We start from the raw sequence: 21,016 nt of genomic DNA, 5'->3' as shown, positions 1-21,016 counted from the left end.
TGTCACAGATACTTTTTAGTGCGGCAAGAAAGAAATTCGCGCTTGCGCGCACTGCGTAACGATTGTAAACAAAACAAACACCTTGATCCGTGAACTCCCAGCATCCCCCAAGGCGCATGATTCAAAAGTTTTAGGCTGGTAGGCCTATAAGTATTTTTCCGCGAATTTTAAAAAAACTTTGTAAGTCGACATAAAAATACGTCCAGTCGGCACACGGGAGACAAAAAAATGTTGACGTAAAATACGTCCAGTCGGCGTAAGAGGGTTAACTACTGGTCCGGTCATTGGTAGTCCCTCTGATTGGGCATAAGCGTTCAAATTTGCTTTCGCTGTTAACTGTTGTTCGCGCAATCTGGATTTATTCTCATTACTTTTAAAAGTAAATTGAATTTTCCCTAACTATACAAACCTAGGTCCTTTTAACACTTTTTACACTCATGCCTCATCCCACCCCCCCTCCATCTGTTACCTGGACCAAAAGTAAAATGGAATGTTTACATCTGGTCAGAGGGACTACCAATGACTGGACTGGTAGTTAACTACCGAACTGCCTTGTTTGAAGATTTCAGTGGCCGTGTCCAGGATATGCCTCAAGGAATTCCTATTGTAAAGGGACTTGGTTTGTATAGTTAGGAAAAATAAAATTTACTTTAAAAAGTTTTGATTTTCAGTTTAAAAAAAAAAAAAAAAAAAAAAAAAAAAGTACTAGTTAGTCAACTTCTGAGGATCTCATGGGTGCATTTTTACCATAACTCTCCATAAAAAATGCTTAACTAGTTTAGTAACTTTGATGATCCCAAGTTTCTGTTTGTTTGTCTGGTGTTTTTACATTGCATGGAACCAGTGGTTACAGTGGGGCATCGCTTAGTTGCGGATCAGCAATCACGGAATCAGTTATTCACAGGTTTTTTCTTGGACCGCTTCTCATGCTATATCGCTGGTATGAATCGAAGCATCGTGGGTTTGACCTTGTTGTGTATGTGATATTTACCGGTAGGCTAAGCCTCGGCCGCAGTCCAATAACCGCCAACATACATGAAAAGACTCACATTATGATATCAACTGACAATAAAGGTAATAAAACCATTCTCACCTCATATATAATTGGCATATCTTCATAATAAATAGCCTATTCAAGGTTTATGTATGACGTTCATTGGTAGGCTAAGCCTAGTTGCAGTGCGATAACCACTAACATACAGGAACAGATTCACATTATGATATTAACTGACAATAAAGGTAATAAAACCATTCTCACCTTATACGTATATTACAGTAGTGCCTCAGGTTACGAAATTAATCCATTCTGAAGCGGCCTTAACCTGATTTTTTCGTATCTAGAACTACGTTTTACATGTAAATTGCCTTATTTGTTCCAAGCCCTACAAAAAACACCACAGTAAATTTTTTATTAAAGCTAAATTGACCAGTAAACAATGAAATGCAACAATTTGGACTATTCAATACCTAACATAATCATGACTGTACCTGTAAATAAAGTGTATTAGTGTACAGGGTAAAATACTGTACATACATGTATATGTACAAATGTAGTTAGATATGGAACCTTACCTTTTGAGTGAGGCGATGTTCGAAAATGGCGACAGAGGAGGAGGACAAATGGCAGAAAACATGAACACTTAACTTTATGAAACATTAAAAAATGGCCGAAAACATTAACACTAAACTTTATGAAACACATTAACAAATGGCAGAAAACATTAACAATTCTTGATTATCTCTATCTTCGTCTCCATAGAAATCATCCTCTTCTTTCCGTGAACTTCAGCAACATTCTTGGGACCTATGGCTAATAACGTAAGTAATCAAGTTCACACACAACACGATAAATTAACTTACAGTACAATGAAAGCGAAACAACTAACACGAATTTACGTTAACAAACGAAATATATGTGAACGAACAAATTCCAGGTGTTTACGATAACGCTGCCGCAAAAAATGGTCAAAGAATGCCTTTACATAGAGGCATGTTGGGACAGATGCTGACCAATAGGAGAGCAGGATCTTACGGCGGTGACTAGCATCAGGAACTAATGGGAGAGCGGGAGGATGGTGGCGAGTCTACTGAGTGTGCAGTGCACAAATTTTTAAATTGTCTTTGCTTTCGTAACCTGAATTTTTCGTACGTAGGGACTTTTGTATGTAGAGGTTCTACTGTATAGTCATGTCTCATGATAAATAGCCTATTCAAGGAATAATTCCACATCACTGCACTCAACTTATACTCCGAGTGGCCAGCCACAAAATGTAAACCTTATTTGAAAATGTAGTATGTACGTATATGGTTGGATTCACAGCAACCTTTTTTTGTTCAATAACTTTTTAGAAATTTTAATAGTAGTAGTGTAATTATGGTAGTAATAATATTAAGGCTAAAATTAATTCGAACTTCATTATTATTTTGGTAGTATACGTGTATAACTTCAAACAATGCAGTCATACAAATGATAATTGTCATAGATTATCGATTGTTGTTTCCTATTGGACAAAGGTCGTAAAAGAAAATACGTAAAACCATTTTTTACCTACCTTATATATATTATCGTTATATTTTCATAATAAAATGGCTATTCGTGGAGTACGTAATTCCATATCAGTGAAATCACCTTTTATATATGCGAGGCCAGCCAGCTGACAAGATGTACGTATGTATGTGAAAATCAAATTTTGGTAGCATTCACAGCAAGATTATCTTTCGAAATATTAATATGTAATACTAGTCATGGTAGTAATAATGTCTGGAATATAGGCAGTCCCCGGGTTACGACGGGTTTGGCTTACAACGTTCCGAGGTTAAGGCGCTTTTCAGTTATGTTCATCAGAAATTAATTCCAGGGTTGCGACGCATGTTCCAGGGTTACAGCGCCTACAACACTGATCTGGCAGAGGAAATATGACACCAAAAATGCAAAATAATCAATTTGTTCCGACACGGCATACAAACCTTCGGTCCTTTTACAATAGGAAGGTACTAGCGGCAGCTGGATAGGTCGTAAGCTTTCGAACAAGGGGTTCGGTAGTTAACTGCTTGTCCGACAGGCGCGCGCGCGCGACTGGGAGGTAAACAAATCACTTTTGCTTTCGGCCTCGCAGTGGATGGACGTGTGTGTTCGACGCTCTCTGCCCGCTTCTCGTCGTTTGCTTTCTGAGTATTTGGTTGTAATTGTGTATGAAAGAGTTATTGTAAGTACAATTATTCTCTCTTTTCATATTAATTGCTTCAATCAATTATCTATTTATGATGGAATCTCCTCGCCTCGCTACCCCACGGAGACTTTGCCCGGGTATCGAAGGGCGTAAATGCGGGAAGTTCCGATCGTTCCCGGAGATTGACCCTCATATTTTGTGTGCTCGGTGTCGGGGGCGCGAATGCACCCGAGCCGAGCCCTGTGATGTATGTAATGATTGGTCGGAGGCGCAGTGGACTTTGTATGAGGGCAGGAAGAAGCGAAGGCCTGCAAAGGAGTCGTCGGAAAGCTCTCCCGCGACTCCTTTGGTGACGGACACTTCGTCTTCTTTCCTGCCGCCCGCTCAACTTCCACGTCTCGCGCCTTCCCCTTCGGGGGGGGTGTCTAGGTCCTTCTCCTCTCCTGACGTGTCGAGTGTGGAGGAGGGCGCTAGATACCCTGACGTAGAGTTGTACTCTGGGTCCTCTATCCGTTCGTCTTCGCGCGAGCGGGTAGAGGATCCTTCTAATCACCCGACTTTTGCCTCCTCAGGTGCGGTTGCCGCGAAGGATGACCTCGGACAGGTGTGGGCATCGTTGGGGCTGCAGGGCGTGCCGAGTGTCCAGGGGCTGCTCTATCATCTCGCTGGCTCCGTGGCGGTCACCCATACAACGGTCACGACCACCACCACGACCCTTACAACTCCCGGCTATGCTTCACCTCCTCACCTGGTGTACACCCAGCACGCGGTCTCTGTAACACCCACTACATCGGTGCAGGGACCAGTCGCCGTAACTCGGGGGAGTGTGATGCCGCCACCTGGGTTTGCCGTGCTGCCGCGACCGGACTTCATGTGCCCGAAGAGCTCGCCCCTGGACCTCCCACCGGTACCTAGGACGTCTGTGCCGCTGGTTCGCCCATCTGGACCGCCCACACAGTCTGCCGTACCTGCCGTGACCACCGCTGCTGTCCCTGTACCTGCTCCTGCTGTCTCGTCTGCCGTTCCTGTGATGCTCGCACCTGCTGATGTTGTTCCTGTTCCTGGCGCCGCTGCTCCCGATGCTGGTCTGTTCGGACAGGTACGTCCGGGCCCTGTTGCTTCGGCAACAGCAGCCCCGGCTCCGTCCTGGATGACAGATCTGACGTCGGTCCTGAGGAGGTTGACGAAGAAGAAGAAGAAGAGGAGGAAGGTGTCGTCGTCGTCTTCATCGTCTTCTTCGTCGTCGTCGTCGTCTGCCGCCTCTTCCCCTTCTTCTTCTAAGGCTCCCACCCCCGCCGAAGAAGAAGAAGGTAAGCCTCGCCCCCCCTCCCCCCCCCCCTAAGAAGTCTCCTTCGGGAACTTCTAAGGGCCCGTCTCGCTCTGGTGAGACGGGGGGCTTCTTCCGCTGGTCGCCCTGCCTCTCCTTCGGAGCAGGACCCGTCTCTTTCTCCGTCAAGGAAGAAGACTACGGGGACCAGAGGGGTGCCGGCTAACACCGGCACTTCCTCACCTGCTGTCAGTGGTTCGGCCACAGCAGCAGGGTCCGGCTCGGCCGCTCGTTCGCGAGAGGTACCGAGTGTACGGTCGCCTACCAGCGACCGTGCAGCCAGGAACCAGACCTCTGAGTCCGCTCAGCGTCAGGTTCACGGCACGGAGCGGAAGACTGGTGACAGCCGCTCACGCGACTCTCACCAGGCCAGCTCTCGCTCTCGCGGCGAGCAGCTGGCTACCCGGGCGGACGTGACGGTCCATGACCGGCCACGGGCTGAGGCTGGGAAGAGGTCCCCCCGTTCGCCGGCACCAGCCACGGCTGGTACCAGCGAACTGACGCACCGTGAGGATACGCACCGATCTCACCGTGACAGTGGAGCTCGCCGGTCGCCTGACCGTCGCTCTCACAGAGAGCGATCGGGTACGGCGACCAGCACCAGCTCCTCTGACACACGAGACCGGGGCCGCTGTTCTCGGTCCAGCCGTTCTCCACAGCGAGACGGCTCGACTAGGTCTGCAGCTCGATCGCCACCGCGGGTTGGCGATCGCCTGCAGTCCTCCAAGCCCGCTGGTGCTACCAGCGAGCGAGGAGAGAGCGTCAGGTCTTCCTCTCCCATACCTTCAACCTCCTCGGGTTACACCGGGAGGGGCGAGGTATTGAGGAGTGATCGTGAGGGGTGCGCCCCTCAGGATCCCGCCACGGCGTCGTACGCACCAGGCTCGGTCCTCGGACCAGCCAGGTCGTACGCACAGGTGGTTGGAGGAGACCGAGAGGGGGCTGTCGCTGCTCCTCTCCTTGAGGGAGGAGGGTCTCGGGAGGTGCTCCTGTTTGAGGGACTGGACGGTCCGACTCCGCAGGATGCAGTCACTCCTGAGATCCAGAGGAACTTTGCCGAGGTTATTGCGCTGATTCGTCAGCACAACGACCTCGGGGAAGGATCGCCGCTCCCACCATCCGAGCCCACGTCCCGGCTCGAGTCGTTCTGGGGCCCGAAGAGGGAACCCAGACCGACGGTGGGTTTGCCGCGTTCGGAGCTTGCGGACTCAGTGCTGGACCAGGTTGAATCGCTTGTCTCCGGACAAGACGGTTCGCTCAAGTCTGGCAGGTCGAGCAAGCTGCTTCCACCTCCTCTGCTACGACAGCGGCGGTTTTACGTGCCATCTGAAGACCCGATGCCGCCCAAACAGGTGAACCCGGAGTTAGCTAGGCTGACTCCGGGTGTGTCTCTGCAACAGCTCCTGTCCGAGAACCTGTGGTTCTCGCAGCAAGAGGCACTCGGCCTGGAATCTACCGCCATGGCAGCTTTCCAGGCCGTCTCCTGGCTAGATCTGTGGTCCCTCACAGTATCTAAGGTCGCAGCCAACTCCGGGGGAATTTCTCCCGAAGATGACTCGGCCTTCAGGAGAATTTGCCAGTCTGGGGGAAGAGCCATCTCCTTCCTTGCCCACCAGACGGTGAACCTGTGGGCCAACCTGGTTCTCCGACGAAGGGACGCTGTCCTTACTCGGGTTTCCAGGGCGGCCGGGCGTGAAGCGGCGTTGGGACTTCGCAACGGACCTTTACGGAGTTCCACGTCTCTCTTCCCAGGAGAGATGGTGGACGCTGCGGTGGACAGACGGCGCACTGACTACAGTGACCGTCTGGTTCACCAGGCAGTCTCGAAGGCTTCTGGGCAGCCTCGGACTGCGGCCAAGTCTAAGAGCTCGGCTAGCGCTTCCTCGGCGGCTAAGACGGTTGCTGCGTCGAAGCCCCGGGGAATGACTCTGTCTTCTTCGACTTCTGGCAAGGGGAGCCGTAACCAGCCCTCCTCCCAGCCCTCCTCATCCCGTGGAGGCTCTGGGAAGAAGTCGAAGAAAGGGGGGAAACGCTAGGGACGGCGTTCCCCCTCACCTGCTGCCGGAAGTGGGGGGGTGCCTGGCCAGCCATTGGGCAACTTGGCAGCGCTACGGCGCCGAGACCTGGATTGTAGATGTCCTTCGGGAGGGATATCTATTACCCTTCGAATCTCGGCCACCCCTCACCTCCAACCCGGTCCAACAGCAGTCGTACGTTCCAGGGTCATCGAAGGACGTAGCACTGAGACAGGAGATAAAGACCATGCTGAGCAAGAGAGCTGTAGAGATCGTCACGGATCAGTCACCAGGCTTTTACAGTCGACTCTTCCTGGTGGAAAAGTCTACGGGAGGCTGGCGCCCGGTGATAGATCTCTCTCCCCTGAACCGGTTTGTTCGCCAGACCCGGTTCACGATGGAGACGGCACGCTCAGTGCTCGACTCCACAGGTGAGAACGATTTCATGCTTTCAGTGGACTTGAAGGATGCGTATTTCCAAATACCCATTCATCAGTCCTCCAGAAAGTACCTCCGCTTCATCCTCGACGGGACGGTGTACCAGTTCAGGGCACTGTGCTTCGGTCTCTCAACCGCCCCACAGGTGTTCACGCGAGTGTTCACTCTGGTGTCTGCTTGGGCCCATTCGCACGGGATACGTCTGATGAGGTATCTCGACGATTGGTTAGTCCTGGCGCTCCCGCTCGCAGTTGCTACAGGACGGGATCGACTGCCCTCGAGTTCTGTCACGATCTGGGGATCGTGGTGAACTTCGAGAAGTCCGATCTCGAGCCAAGCAGAGGATGAAGTACCTGGGTATGCTGATCGACACGGTAGCAGGGCGAGTCTTCCCCGCAGACTCGCGGATCAGCAGATTCAGGGAGGCAGCCAACCAGTTCCTGTCTCGGCAGGAACAGGTAGCTCAGCGATGGCAAGTCGTGATCGACACCTGTCGTCACTCGAGAAGTTAGTCCCTCACGGGCGTCTTCACCTGCGGTCTCTACAGTGGAGACTAAAGGAGAGTTGGTCGCAGGCGACGGATCCCCCAAGCTTTCCAGTGTCACTGACACAGGAGGTGAGGCAGGACCTAGCCTGGTGGCTGGACGACAGGAACCTCTTAAAGAAGGAGGAGGGCCTCTCCGCACTCCCCCCCCGGACATGCAGCATGTTCTCAGACGCATCGACCGAAGGGATGGGGCGCACACCTGGAGGAGTTGCTGACTTCAGGAGTGTGGGACGAGAACGACAAGCACCTTCACATCAATGTACTGGAACTCAAGGCAGCGTTTCTCGCTCTCCAAGAGTTTCAGGACCGCTTGATGGGACACTCAGATGGTGTTGATGTGCGACAACACCACGGTGGTGGCTTACGTCAACAAACAGGGGGGCCTAGTGTCTCTCCCGTTGTACCAGTTGACTCGGCAGGTGCACGAGTGGGCTCAGGCACACTCAATAGAGCTGTCGGCACGCTACATTCCAGGGAAGAGGAATGTAGTAGCAGACACGCTCAGCCGTCGGGATCAGGTGATAGGGACCGAATGGTCTCTACACCAGGACGTGGCGGAAAGGCTCTTCGACCTGTGGGGGCGACCAGTCGTGGATCTGTTCGCCACCCGGCACAACAGGAAGCTCCAGGTGTTCTTCTCGGCCGTGCCGGACCCATGGGCAGCTGCAGAGGACGCTCTTCAACACCCGTGGGACAACCTCTTCGCCTATGCCTTTCCCCCGTTCAGCCTGATTCGCAAGGTGATCAGTCGAGCACTGGTCACCCCGAATCTCAGGATGATCCTGGTGGCTCCCAAGTGGCCACAGGCCATTTGGTATCCGGACCTGCTGGCTCTTCTCGCAGGAGAACCGAGAGAGATTCCCCCTTGGCACAACCTTCTCGTCCCAGCCACACGTCGAGCGGTACCACCGAGCAGTCCAGTCCCTACGTCTTCACGGCTGGCTGTTATCCACCATCTCTTGCGAACGAGAGGCTTTTCTCGTAGCGCAGCAACAGAGATGGCTGGAAACGTCCGTCAGTCCTCTGCAGCTGTGTACCAGGGGAAGTGGGCCGTCTTCTGTGGTTGGTGTCGTAGACGGGGTCTATCTCCTCTCAGAGCCACTCTTCAGCAGGTAGCGGATTTCCTCGTTTTTCTTCGCCGAGAGAAGCTCCTCTCAGTCCCCACAGTCAAAGGATACAGAGCCGCCTTGGCGCTCGTCCTGAAACTGAGGGGGTTGGACATCTCGAACTCGTTCGAGATCTCCTTGCTTATGAGGAGCTTCGAAAGGTCTTGCCCACCCAGGGAACTCAGGCCCCCTGCGTGGGATGTGACTCTCGTCCTTAGGAGTTTGACTCGAACGCCGTTCGAGCCACTCCGGGAGTCGTCAGACAGGGATCTGACCCTCAAGACCCTCTTCTTGCTGGCCCTGGCATCGGCAAAGAGAGTAGGGGAACTTCATGGTCTTTCCTATGATGTACGACACTCCAGGGGATGGGGATCCGTGACGCTCGATTTCGTCCCGAACTTCGTGGCGAAGACTCAGAAACCGTCGGTCCCTGACGACAGGTTCGAGTCATTCACGATTCCCTCCCTATTGGACTTCACCGATAATGATGCGGATGAGATGCTGCTTTGTCCTGTGAGGGCGCTACGGCGCTATCTGAAGAGAACTCGACACCTCAGGCCTGAGTGTCGACGCCTCTTCGTTAGCACCTGGGTCACCAAGAAAGAAGTATCCAAGAACACTCTTTCATTCTGGCTGCGTGAGGTCATCAGGAGGGCGTATGAGGCTGATGGTAGTGACGACATCCGTACGTCCCGTCCGAGAGCTCACGAAGTCAGAAGTATTGGCCCGTCGTTGGCGTTTCGTAAGAACTTCTCCGTGGCGCAGGTCCTGAAGGCAGGGGTCTGGTCTAACCAGACTACCTTTACGTCCTTCTACCTTCGGGATATTGCCCACAGGTCCTTGGATACCTTTTCCTTGGGACCCGTGGTGGCTGCTCAACAAGTTGTGTAGCTAACCCAGACCCTCGCAGGCTGAACAGCATCGAGTCCTGGTGTGACTGTGTGGATGGATGTGTGAGTGAGTGAGTGACTGGCTCTCTCTTCCCATCTTTTCCTCCCCCTCTACCTGTGGGCAGAGGGCCATGGTCGTCACTACGCTGGATGAGGACGAGATGCAGGTGAGCTATATGACAGAGCCCCATCCTATCCCTTTCACTAGGGATAGGAGCAGAATATTCCACACTTCCTTCTACAAGGGGGGGAAGTGGATGCCTACAAGAGTCAAACCCATGACTTTATATTTGCTCCTGTACAGGAACAAGTTCTTACATTGCTGGTACGAAGAGATACGCATGCCTCTCTCTTAGTACTCGGTCCTAGAGGTCTGACCATTGATCCTGCGGTGCACACCCCGATCAATCGGACAGAGGCTTGGATCCCTCCCTCGCTCTTACGACCAGGGAGGCTTCCAAGGTTGGGCGAACACCAGTCTGTTCACAAAAGACTCAGATTCCTCCCACCAGAAGTGAGTCTTCCTATTGTAAAAGGACCGAAGGTTTGCATGCCGTGTCGGAACAAATGACAATTTGTCCAAAATTGCATTTTTTCCTAACTATACAAACCTGAGTCCTTTACACATAGCCCCACCTCATGCCACCCCTCACTCTGCAGTTTTTGCTTGGGCCAAAAGCAAAAGTGATTTGTTTACCTCCCAGTCGCGGCGCGCGCCTGTCGGACAAGCAGTTAACTACCGAACCCCTTGTTCGAAAGCTTACGACCTATCCAGCTGCCGCTAGTACCTTCCTATTGTAAAAGGACCTCAGGTTTGTATAGTTAGGAAAAATGCAATTTTGGACAAATTGTCATATCTGAAGTTTTTTTTTTATGAAAAATGCAATAAGAATGCAGTTTAAATAGCTTTGAATGTACCCAAAGCATTAAAAGTAAGGTTTTCTTAGAATTTTTGATGATGTTCCGGCTTACAACGCGTCTCAAGAACAGAACCCCCGTTGTAACCCAGGGACTGCCTGTATACGCAACATTCATTTTCAGTACAAAATATCATTATTATTTTTGTAGTAAATAATAGTTTACAATGATCATAATATTATGTACTCTGCATTGTTAGGGGTTTGTGGCAGCAATGAAACAAAAAAAATAAAGTTTTCCTTTTAGCCTACACATATAGGAAAAACATGACATAGAATCGGCTTTGCAACATCGTATGTTTTGATATTTTCAATGATACAGTAACTATCATTTTTACTACTAACACCCTCTTCACATAACTAATGTACGGTTGCGTAGTAGTACAATGCACTGATCTGTTGAGTCCAGCGTTACCAATTTTGCATTTTTAATGCTAGCTTTCATTTTCTTGAGATAATTAGCAAGAAAATTTTCAATCTATCATCTGGCAGGAAAACTTGCATTTTATATATTCAACTTACCTGTCAGATATATACATAGCTATTACTCCGTCGTAGCTATGTATATATCTGCCAGGTAAGATATATAAAACTTTATTGTATCATAACAATATCATTTTTGTTTTCAAATACATTTAGCATACGTATTTTGACATCAGATCTTTGTAATGTTGAATATTTCTTTTATTCTGCTATGTTTGATATATCATGTAAGAAAAAAGAACAAAATCTTGCAAAACCATTTTCAGGAGTTGAACCTATTAGATTTCGAAATTATTAGAAATCATGTAACATAATATACAAGTACACTCCGTATGTTAGGAACATGTTTGAATTGAAAAAGAGAGCAATCAGTTGAAATTGTCTGGGTGGGAATGTTGTGTATGATGTAAATTTTTATAGCTTTTTATAGAGCAAAATCTAGCAAGAAATTGCAATTCCCATTTGGCAACACTGGGCGGGCCTACCCACGTTTGTTTGTTGTTGTTTTGAAGTGCAGTGTTCGCTGCGTTCTTTAAATTGTTCCCATATAAACAAGTTAATTATGTGGCATCCAAAAGCCCTGATTCTTTTACTCTTATGGGAAAGAAACCTAAACATCAGATGAAGGTTATTACATGTAATATATTAACGTGTTGTGGAGAAGGGAAGAGATGTTTTGCTGCATGCTGCTGATAGCATTATATTTATTATTCATCCGATTGCACTGCAAAATCGTTGCAATCTTTATCAACATAGATTGTTGGTGATGATTACTCATATGATTTGCAGAATTTTTATATTTCTCTTACCTCTCTCCCTCTCTTTCCGTGTAAAAAAAAGAAAAGAGACTGTCTTGAATGTAGTTTAAGGTGATAGTTGAAGACATATTTGGTGTTTGAACTAAAGTAGGCAGTTATAAACATTGGAATAGTGGTGTCTTGGGTGGGTTAACTGTTAAAGTAGGCAGTTTTAAGCAATTTTTGAAGGGGGATGTGTGGTTACCAGGATAGAATGGGTATTTACTTATCACGGGAGCTCTGGGCCCTATCCCCCGCGATTATCGAGACCCTACTGTATTCAGCAACGGGACCAACGGCTTTACGTGACTTCCAAACCACGTCGAGAGTGAAGTTCTATCACCAGAAATACACATCTCTCACCCCTCAATGGAATGCCCGAGAATTAAACTTGCGGCTGTGAGGGGGCAGGCCAAGACCATGCTGACCACACCACTGAAGAGTATCCCAAGTTTATGTGAAAGTACTAAAAATTATTTTTAATAAGAAATAACTTTTATTGATTTATTGCAGGATTCATGGTTACCTTGTAATACATCGTGAACTACAGACAATATCGGTACTAGTTTGTTCATTGGAAGGATTAAATCTCATTTGTTTCATTATAATCCCATTAATCCAAAGGCTATTGATCTGACCAATTACGTAACAATAAGTGTTGACGCTTGTCTATTTTAGCTGTTGTAAATGCAAATTATTGCCCCCACCTTCAAGGAATACAGATATGTACCAACATGGAATTCCATGTTGGCCACTCAAATCTCATAATAGGGACTTCACTCTTGTCCTGAAATGTCTGAGGGGGTGGCCTTATAAATCTTTCCAGCAATCTGCTGGATCTCACATTGTGTTTAGTCTTTTTACATATAAACTATGGGCAACTTTTCGAAGAGTAATTACACACACACACAGACAAAGGTTGATCATCAATAGGTTTGTCATTTTGCTCCTCCTTGTAAAGTGAACACGAAGACCTTTTATAACCAGGTCCATACCACAGCACCCTCCATTATACCTTTCTCATCTTGGGTCTCCCAGCTACTAGAATATCTTGCTTTGTTCAGTAAGGGTAATCAGATTTTATCTGCATAGGATCAGAGTCCTCAGAGAAATGACTTGCAGACTGTTCTTGCTTGTCGGTTATTGAAAGTAGATGATGACTAAAATAATGGTTTGTTTGGCTGCAGCAAGTGATCGATCCTTAATTGGCTGGGGTAATGTTGTGACGGGGTTTTTGTTTCCTAACAATGTAATGGATTAAGTGGAACAGGCAGGGTTGCAAGCCTACAAAGTCAGTTCACTGTTAATATTGCCTTTAAGTATACCCATGATGAATTATCCTCATGTTTTACATGCAGGTACATGGCAGGACCTGTCTGCCTTTCCAGAAATTGGCAAAAATTTGCCTGAAAATGGTGAAATGCATTTAAATTTTTCTGAAATTGGTAACATTTTACCATTTCTGAAAATACTGAAAATTTTGCACTTTTAACTGAAGTATTTTGCCTATCAAAATTGGCAAATGCGATGATGCAAATTTAGTTGATTTGAATGACTAAGATACAATTGTTTTTGAGGCCTTGTCGACTTCTCCTTCAAGACCATGTTTTTTTATTAACAGACCTCAATTTTTCTTCATCATTGTGGATTAATGAATATAATCTTTTTGGTTTTCAGGTAGGTTTTTTTGTATATTAATTTTGAGTAGTGATTAAAGCTGGGTCTCTTTTATTTCAGACCGTAGGTTTATCATGTATGATGTGAAAAGTGAAGTGCACAAAGGCCATCTACATCTAAAGACAGATCTATATGAGAATTTACTGAGACTGGAAAGTGCTCATGCAGCAATAGTTCACAACGTGGAAAAAATACCCGGAGAAGCAGCTATGACTTTTCATGCATTCTGTGATAATGAAAATGCTCCATTTAAACAGGTATAGAGATCATGAATTATTTGTTCAGATTTAATGCTTCGTTTAAACAGGTATGGATATCATGAATTATTTGTTTGGATTTATGTAGTTAGTTGAATAAGTTTCTGTAGTAATTACCTATATTTGAAATAAAAAGTACATTTTTAAATTGATTTTAGGCATTTAATAGTTGGATTTATGTAATATCAATCATACCATTGTTGAGTGTTGCTCATTCTTTGAATAATTGCAGTTGTATATCGTGGCTTTTTACCTTGATGAGCTTACGGAAATTGACTTTTACCTTGATGAGCTTACAGAAATTGACTTTTTACCTTGATGAGCTTACAGAAATTGACTTTTTACCTTGATGAGCTTACAGAAATTGACTTTTTACCTTGATGAGCTTACAGAAATTGACTTTTACCTTGATGAGCTTACAGAAATTGACTTTTTACCTTGATGAGCTTACAGAAATTGACTTTTCACCTTGAGGAGCTTACAGAAATTGATTTTTACCTTGAGGAGCTTACAGAAATTGACTTTCAAAATGTAGTAAAAATTGAACTTCATGCCTGCAATATCTTTTGCTCTGTAGAACTGTAAGAAAACTATGCAGAAAGAACTGTAACTCATAAATTGCAGAAATCCTGGAGGAGAAATTATATGAAAGTAATTGGGTACAAAGATGTAGACCTGTAACACCTTTATTTGGGAACAACTTGACTCTTGGTGTCTTATCATTCTATATTGCCATCTTGACGAAATGCCTGTAAAGGTTCAGCAAAGAAAATAAGTGATTTTTTTAGGCAGAGTAGCAAGAAACTTGAAGTGTCACTAATAGGGCTAGACAGCCATAAACACTGACAAAAGGTATTGCATTTTTTTTTCTTAGGCTTTGTCATGATTTTTTTGTTCTTAAGTGTAAAGATCAAAGCAGAACCCTTTTTTCCTGCCATGCATATGAATTATCATCTTAGATCCCGAAAGTGGAATACAGGTGGAAGCAGTTGTTCTCAATTTACTTGGAAATAAGTTAAGCTTCGGTAAAAAAAAAAAAATAAATAAATCTCAAAGTTTCCACACCTCCTAAGCCTTAGAGCCTATTAGTGCCATGCTTAGCACAAGGCAGATGGTTCTTTGCATCATTTCTTTGGCCTCTGCTTCAGTAACCTTAAACGTACTTTCATCCATCCCCCTTCATCTTTCCCTACTTGTAGTCTAACACCTTTATTTATCTTTGAGCCACTTTTCACCTGTCATTTAGGAATGAATCTTCTGTTGTTCATATGCAAACAAACCTTCGGTCTTAACAACAGGATAATTTCTAGCGCCTAGCTAGATCCAGTTAAATCGCAGATGAAAGCAAGGAATATTGTGAGATCTGGCAACCCTTGTGTATATTGGGTGAAGAGTGGTCAAGGACCACGCACCCACGCCACCGCGTCAGTCTTTTTTTAACTGCCTGGACGAGAGTTGTGGTTGACCTCTCTCGGCCTTTACCCAGTTCATTGCCCGTTTCGCTTGTGTTTGAGAGTGTGTGTGTGCTGTTATTATGGCTTCATCTGCTCCATCTCGGCCTCGTCAACATGTGTGGCCGGAACTCCAGGTTTTCCATGTTCTCGTTTTTTGGCTTTGGCTGCGACCAACCCGCACGTCACTTGCAGTAGGCATCACTCTAACATGTGTGCAGTAACGAATCCCTGCACAGAATGCTGTGTGTGGCCTAGAGAGCAGTGGAAGTTATTTTATAGTAAGAGGGAGCATCGTAGGGTTTCTACTCTTCCTTTGTGGGAGGGTTTTTCTTCTCCTCTTCCCGATGCTTCTTATGCTGCAGTCACACCCCATGCTAGTGTTGTGCCTTTGTCCCCTTCCTTTTCTTAACATCAATTTGTCGTTGGAAGTATCGGGAGGCCCTCAGGCTGATTTATGTAATGTCGCCTGTTCTTCCTCGGGATTTAATTTGATTCCCGAGAGGGAGGAGGCTTCTTCATCAATTTCTTTTATTTCAAAGTCGGAGGCGTCCAAAATGGTAGCGCTTTTGGGGGACGCTTGGTCTATGGGGTCCACCCTCCTTGGAGGGTTTGCTGACACACTTCATGGATGCTCGGTACCCCCTCCTCATGCTGCCAGGCCCTCCCCCCTCCTCTTGGCCTCGTCTTCGTGGGTAGCCGAGGTCAGCCATTTTGTATTGCTCTGCCAGTGACGATTGCCGCTTCTTCAAGTCAGAGGGAAGCCGTGGCGTCAGCCCCGCTAGTGATATCACGGGAGCAGTCATTTTGTATCCCTCCGCCAGTGGCGTCTGCTTCCCGTTCAGATCGAGGAGAAGCCATGACGTCATCGCCGCTTATGACGTCACTCCCAGTCGTCTCCGCCGCGCTGCCTCGCTCGTCTATGTTGTCCGTTTACTGCCGTGACATCATCTCTGCCATTCAGTTCACTGCATCTCCCTTCCATGTCATCGGACCCTTCTCTTGCTGATCCATCTGAGGCTTTATGCCAGGCAGTTCTTAAGAGATTTGACTCTGTTTTAGAAGATAAGTTGACTTCCATGTCGGCTGGGAGGACTGGAAGCAAGTGTGTTGCATCTCCCCTGCCTCCTGCAAAGAGATTGTGTAAGGAGCCAGTGCTGTCTTCCTCTCCTCCTCCTTCTCCCCCATCTCCGCCGTGTCGGCATATAAAGCGTTGGAAGGCTAAGAACTTTGCCCTTTCTTCGTCTGCGAGTGAGGAACAGCACACCTGTGTTCTTAAGAGTGTTGGTATTTCGGAGAGTGTTAGTGTATCTTCCCCTGTGCAAGCTGCAGTGGCTGCTTCATTCTCTGCATCAAGTTGCAAGCATGTTGCAACCTCCCTCATTTGTGCACATTGCAAGTGCTTCTACTTCTCCTTCTCCAGGGCTATTGGTCGCCATAAGGATCTCTAGGCACCTGTCAAGAGGTCGAAGGTTGTGAGTGCGGAGTTGGTGCAGCAGGATTGTTTGCCTGCCCCTCTCCCTGGTACTTCCAGGAGTTCGACTCTGAGGGATTCTCATTCTATCTCAAGTGTTCTGGATCCCTCACCGACACACATTCGTACATCTGCAACGTCCATGCCCGTACATGGCCATGTTAGAGAGTCATCTGTTGGGAGAGTGCGTAGTTATGTTCCTAATGTTGCAGTTGGTTTGTCACTGGAGTTGGCACTTGGATCCAGCCCAGACAGGTTAGTTGGTGTTTCGGGCTGTTTGGCTGCTGGTTCTTCTGTTAATTTACACGAGGAATACACTTAGATAAGCCTGCACATCCTTCTCGTCATCAGTCTCCGTTGCCGGAGCAGGAGGAGGGAGACACGCAAGACTTTTTGTCTTCCTTTACAGAAGTTGTCAATCTCATTCATGGGTTCAACAATTTGGAAAGTAGGACTCGGGCTCATCGCCTTTCACTCCTTCCTGCTTGGAAGCCGTGCTGGGAGCTACACAGGAACCCAAGTCATCATTTCAACTTCCCTTGTCGGGGCACAGCCAGTCGGTCTTGCATAAGGTTAATGCCCCTGTTTCAGATCAGGATGGTTTGCTTCGCTCTAGGGGCTCTGCCAAGCTGCTACCCCCACCTCTCACGAGGCATAGGAAGTATTATGCTACGAACTCTGCATTTTTGATGTCGTGTCATCTGAACACAGACGTCAGTCGTCTGAAGCCGGGATTGACTTTGGAGTAGGTAAGGTCGGTAGCTCTGTCCTTGTCTCCACGGTTGCCTCAGCATTTGGAGTCTACTGCAGCCTCTATGTTGCAGACAGTTTCTTGGCTGGACTTCTGGTGTATTGTCATTGCCAAGATGGCTTCTGACAGGTCCCCAGAGGGGTTGGGAAGTGCTTCCTCTCTTGCCAGTTTGTTGCAATCCGGAGGCAAGGCATTTGTATCTGGCTCACCTCAGTGTTAATTTAGAAAAGACGCGGCTTTATCGAGGATGGAAAGATCAGTTGACCCTGATTCCTTGCTGGCATTGAGGAATGGAGATATTTTGGAATCACAATTTCTGTTCCCTTTGGCCGAGCTGGAGGATGCAATAGACCGGCGCCGGGCTGACACCAAGGACAGATTAGTGCACCAGGCTGTGTCTAGGTCAGAGTCTCATCACCGGAGACATCTGGCTCCTCCTCCTCCCCCCTGCCCAGCAGCAGTCACAAAGATTGTTGCCTGTTAGGCCGTCAAGGAATCTGGTTTCAGCAGGGCCTCCCAGTCATCCCAGCCTAGGTCAGAGGATCAGCGTCCCTTTCGCTCCCGTTCCTCTAAGCCGAGAAGGGTCCCCAGGGTCAGAGGTAAAGGGGGGTTGTCGGTAGGTTAGGTGCCTCTCCCTCTCCTGTGACACGGGTTGGGGGGTTGCCTGGCGGGCCATTGGGCCAAGTGGCAGTTATGGGGCGGAGAAATGGTTGGTAGATGTCCTTCGGGTGGGGCATTTGATTCCTCTCCCCTTCTCGGACAAGCCACAGCTTAGGAGGGTGTATCCTCCAAATCCTCTGAAGTTCTTGGCTCTCCGGGAGGTTGGAGACCTATGATCGACTTACCCAACTTGAATCACTTCATCAGGAAGACAAGGTTCAAGATGGAGACCCCGCATTCAATGTTGGCAGCTGTGAGGTGACTTCATGCTTTCGATAGACTTGAGGGATGCATACTTCCCAATCCCTATTCATTTGACATCCAGGAAGTTCCTTCGCTTCTCTCTCAGAGACAAGGTCTTCGAGTTCAGAGTCCTGTGCTTTGGGCTGATCACAGCCCCTCAAGTGTTCACAAGGGTCTTCTCTCTTGTCTCAAGTTGGGCCCATGCTCAGGGGATCCATTTGCTGAGGTACCTTGATGATTGGTTGGTCTTGGCAGGTTCCAGGGAGAAGCTGCTGCAGGACAGAGATTGTCTGCTTCGGTTTTGTCTGAAACTGGGTATCATGGTCAACCAGGAAAAGTCAAACCTCGTACACAGTCAAAGGATTCTCTACCTGGGCATGGTCGATATGGCGGTTGCAAGAGTTTTCCCGTCAGATCAGAGATTGGAACCACATCTTTCAGCTCATCAGTGGCAGGTTCTTTTGGGAGTTTTTATTTTCCCTGGAGAAGCTGGTCCCTCATGGGGGTCTTCATCTTCGGTCTCAACAATGGAGACTGGGGGAATCCTGGTCTCCGGCTGGGGACTCACCCCGTTAAAGGTTCCTCTTTCTCTGGAAGTGAGAGAAGACCTTCGTTGGTGGTTGGACTACTGAAATCTTTTGAAGGGTGTTCCTCTGCGTTCTCTCCCTCCAGACTTCCCTCTGTTTTCAGACGCCTCCCTCGCAGGTTGGGGGCCTCATTTAGGTGGCCTCATTACCTCAGGCGTTTGGAGTTTGGAGGACAAACAGCAGCATATCAAACATCTTGGAGTTGAAGGCAGCCTTTCTGGGTCTGAAGGAGTTTCGGGAGAAAATAGAGGGTCATTCTGTCGTTCTCATGTCTTACAACACCACGGTGGTTGCCTATGTGAACAAGCAGGGAGGTCTCGTTTCACGTCAACTTCACACCTTGCCTTGACCGTCGAGGTTCACCAGTGGGCAGTCAGCAATCAGTAGAGCTCTCAGCCAGGTATATCCAGGCAAACAGAATGTGATTGCAGACAAACTCAGTCGTGGGGATCAGATCCTAGGCACAGAGTGGTCCCTTCATCAGGTAGTAGCAGACAAGCTCTTCCAGGTTTTGGGGGAGACCCATGCTGGACCTTTTTGGGACCTGGTTTAACAGGAAATGAGATATTCTGTTCAGTGGTTCCAGATCCTTTTAGCATTAGTGGAGGATGCGTTCCAACATCCCTGGGACAACCTGGAGGTTTATGCTTTTCCTCCATTTTGTTTGATCCATCAAGTCCTGAACAGGCTGATGAGTTCTTAGGGTCTCAGGATGACTTTGGCCCCTGGCGGAATGGTTTCCAGATCTGCCTTCATTGTTGTCGGAGGTTCCGAGGGAGATTCCCCCTCGGTGGCATCTCCTGTGTCAGCCGCATGCAGAAAGGTTCCACCAGCCAGTAGAATCCCTGTCTCTTCACGGTTGGAGGCAATTAAGTATTTCCTCCGGGCGAGAGGCTTTTCTCAGAGAACAGCAGGGCATATGTCCAACAGTCTCAGAAGGTCGACCTCTGCAGTTTACCAGGGCAAATGGGTGCTCTACTGGTGTCGTAAATGGGGTTTTTCTCCACTCGAAACTTCTATTCAGCACATAGCAGACTTTTTAACCTTCCTCAGAGATGAGAAACGTTTGTCCGTTTTTGCCATTAGAGGCTACTGGGCGGCCCTGAGTTTAGCATTACGCCTTAGAGGTAACAACATCTCCTCGTCCTGGGAACTTTCTTTTACTTGAGGGGTTTAAGCAATCGAGTTCTCTTAGGGAGCTCAAGCCTCCGACGTGGGATGTTTCCTTGGTTCTGAGAAGCTTCACTAAGGGTCCATATGAGCCTTTGCGTCACTCATCTGACAGGAACTTGATGCTCAAGATGGTTTTCCTTCTGGCCTTGGCATCTTTGAAGAGAGTGGGAGAGCTGCACAGTCCGAGCTATGATGTGAGACACACCAGGGGTTGGGGGTCAGTGTCCTTCGAATTTGACCCGGAATTCGTGACCAAGACCCAGAATCCCTCTGTGCACGATGATAGGTTCACTTCCTTTTCCAGTCCATCACGGAATGACTTTATGGGTGGTGATGCTCAAGAGCTTTTGTTGTGTCCTGTCTGGGCCCTGTGTTGCTATCTTAAAAGGACACAGCACCTTAGGCCAGGCTGACTTTTTGTCAGCACAGGATGTAACTTTTTGGATACGGGAAGCCATCAGACAGGCATACTTGACTCTTGTTGATTCTGCCGCAACATCTGTGCAGCTAGAGTGCATAACATTAAGGGTATTGGTCCCTCTCTGGCTTTCAAAAAAAACTTGGCTGTACATAGAGTGCTGAGCGCTGGTACTTGGTTATGCCAGTCCCCGTTCACCTCTTTCTATCTTAAGGATGTTGCCCACAGATCTATGGACACATTTTCCCTGGGTCCTGTGGTGGCTGTCCAACAGATTGTGTAACTCATCATTGCCCTTGACAGCGCACTTTTGTATCTTACCTAAGATGATTGTGTGGATGAGAGAATGAGTGAGTTGGTTAGGAGGTTAGATATCAATGTATCTAGCTTCTCACAGGCTTCAGTTCCTCTCCGGAAGTTATTTCTTCTAGAGCTGGACTGGTAGCTAGGCCTCCAGCCGGTTTAGGATGTCTTGTACCTCCCTCCAAGTATAAGTCTATCCTGTTGTTAAGACCGAAGGTTTATTCGTGTATGAACAAATGACAAATTTTCTAAGACAATTTTCATTTTCCATAGCTACAAACCTGAGGTCTTAACATTGTATTGCCCACCTCTAGCCGCCCCTCTGTCTTGCT

The 21,016-nt window shown here is 47.8% G+C and overlaps 1 protein-coding gene across 4 annotated transcripts in view; it reads left to right on the top strand.

Moving 5' to 3' along the window:
• Positions 1-21,016, top strand: part of LOC135210186 (torsin-1A-interacting protein 2-like) — a 181,248-nt gene that overhangs the window by 143,812 nt on the left and 16,420 nt on the right. For all 4 annotated transcript variants that reach the window (XM_064243018.1, XM_064243016.1, XM_064243017.1 and 1 more), the window contains one exon: positions 13,428-13,624. In XM_064243018.1, coding sequence (XP_064099088.1) covers positions 13,428-13,624 — 197 coding nt within the window. The remainder of the gene's footprint in view (positions 1-13,427; positions 13,625-21,016) is intronic.

The sequence above is a fragment of the Macrobrachium nipponense genome, chromosome 39 (genome assembly GCF_015104395.2).
Source record: "Macrobrachium nipponense isolate FS-2020 chromosome 39, ASM1510439v2, whole genome shotgun sequence".
Classification (NCBI taxonomy): domain Eukaryota; kingdom Metazoa; phylum Arthropoda; class Malacostraca; order Decapoda; family Palaemonidae; genus Macrobrachium; species Macrobrachium nipponense.
The sequence above is the reverse complement of the archived record's forward strand: the minus strand, read 5'-3'. Positions and strand labels throughout refer to the sequence as shown.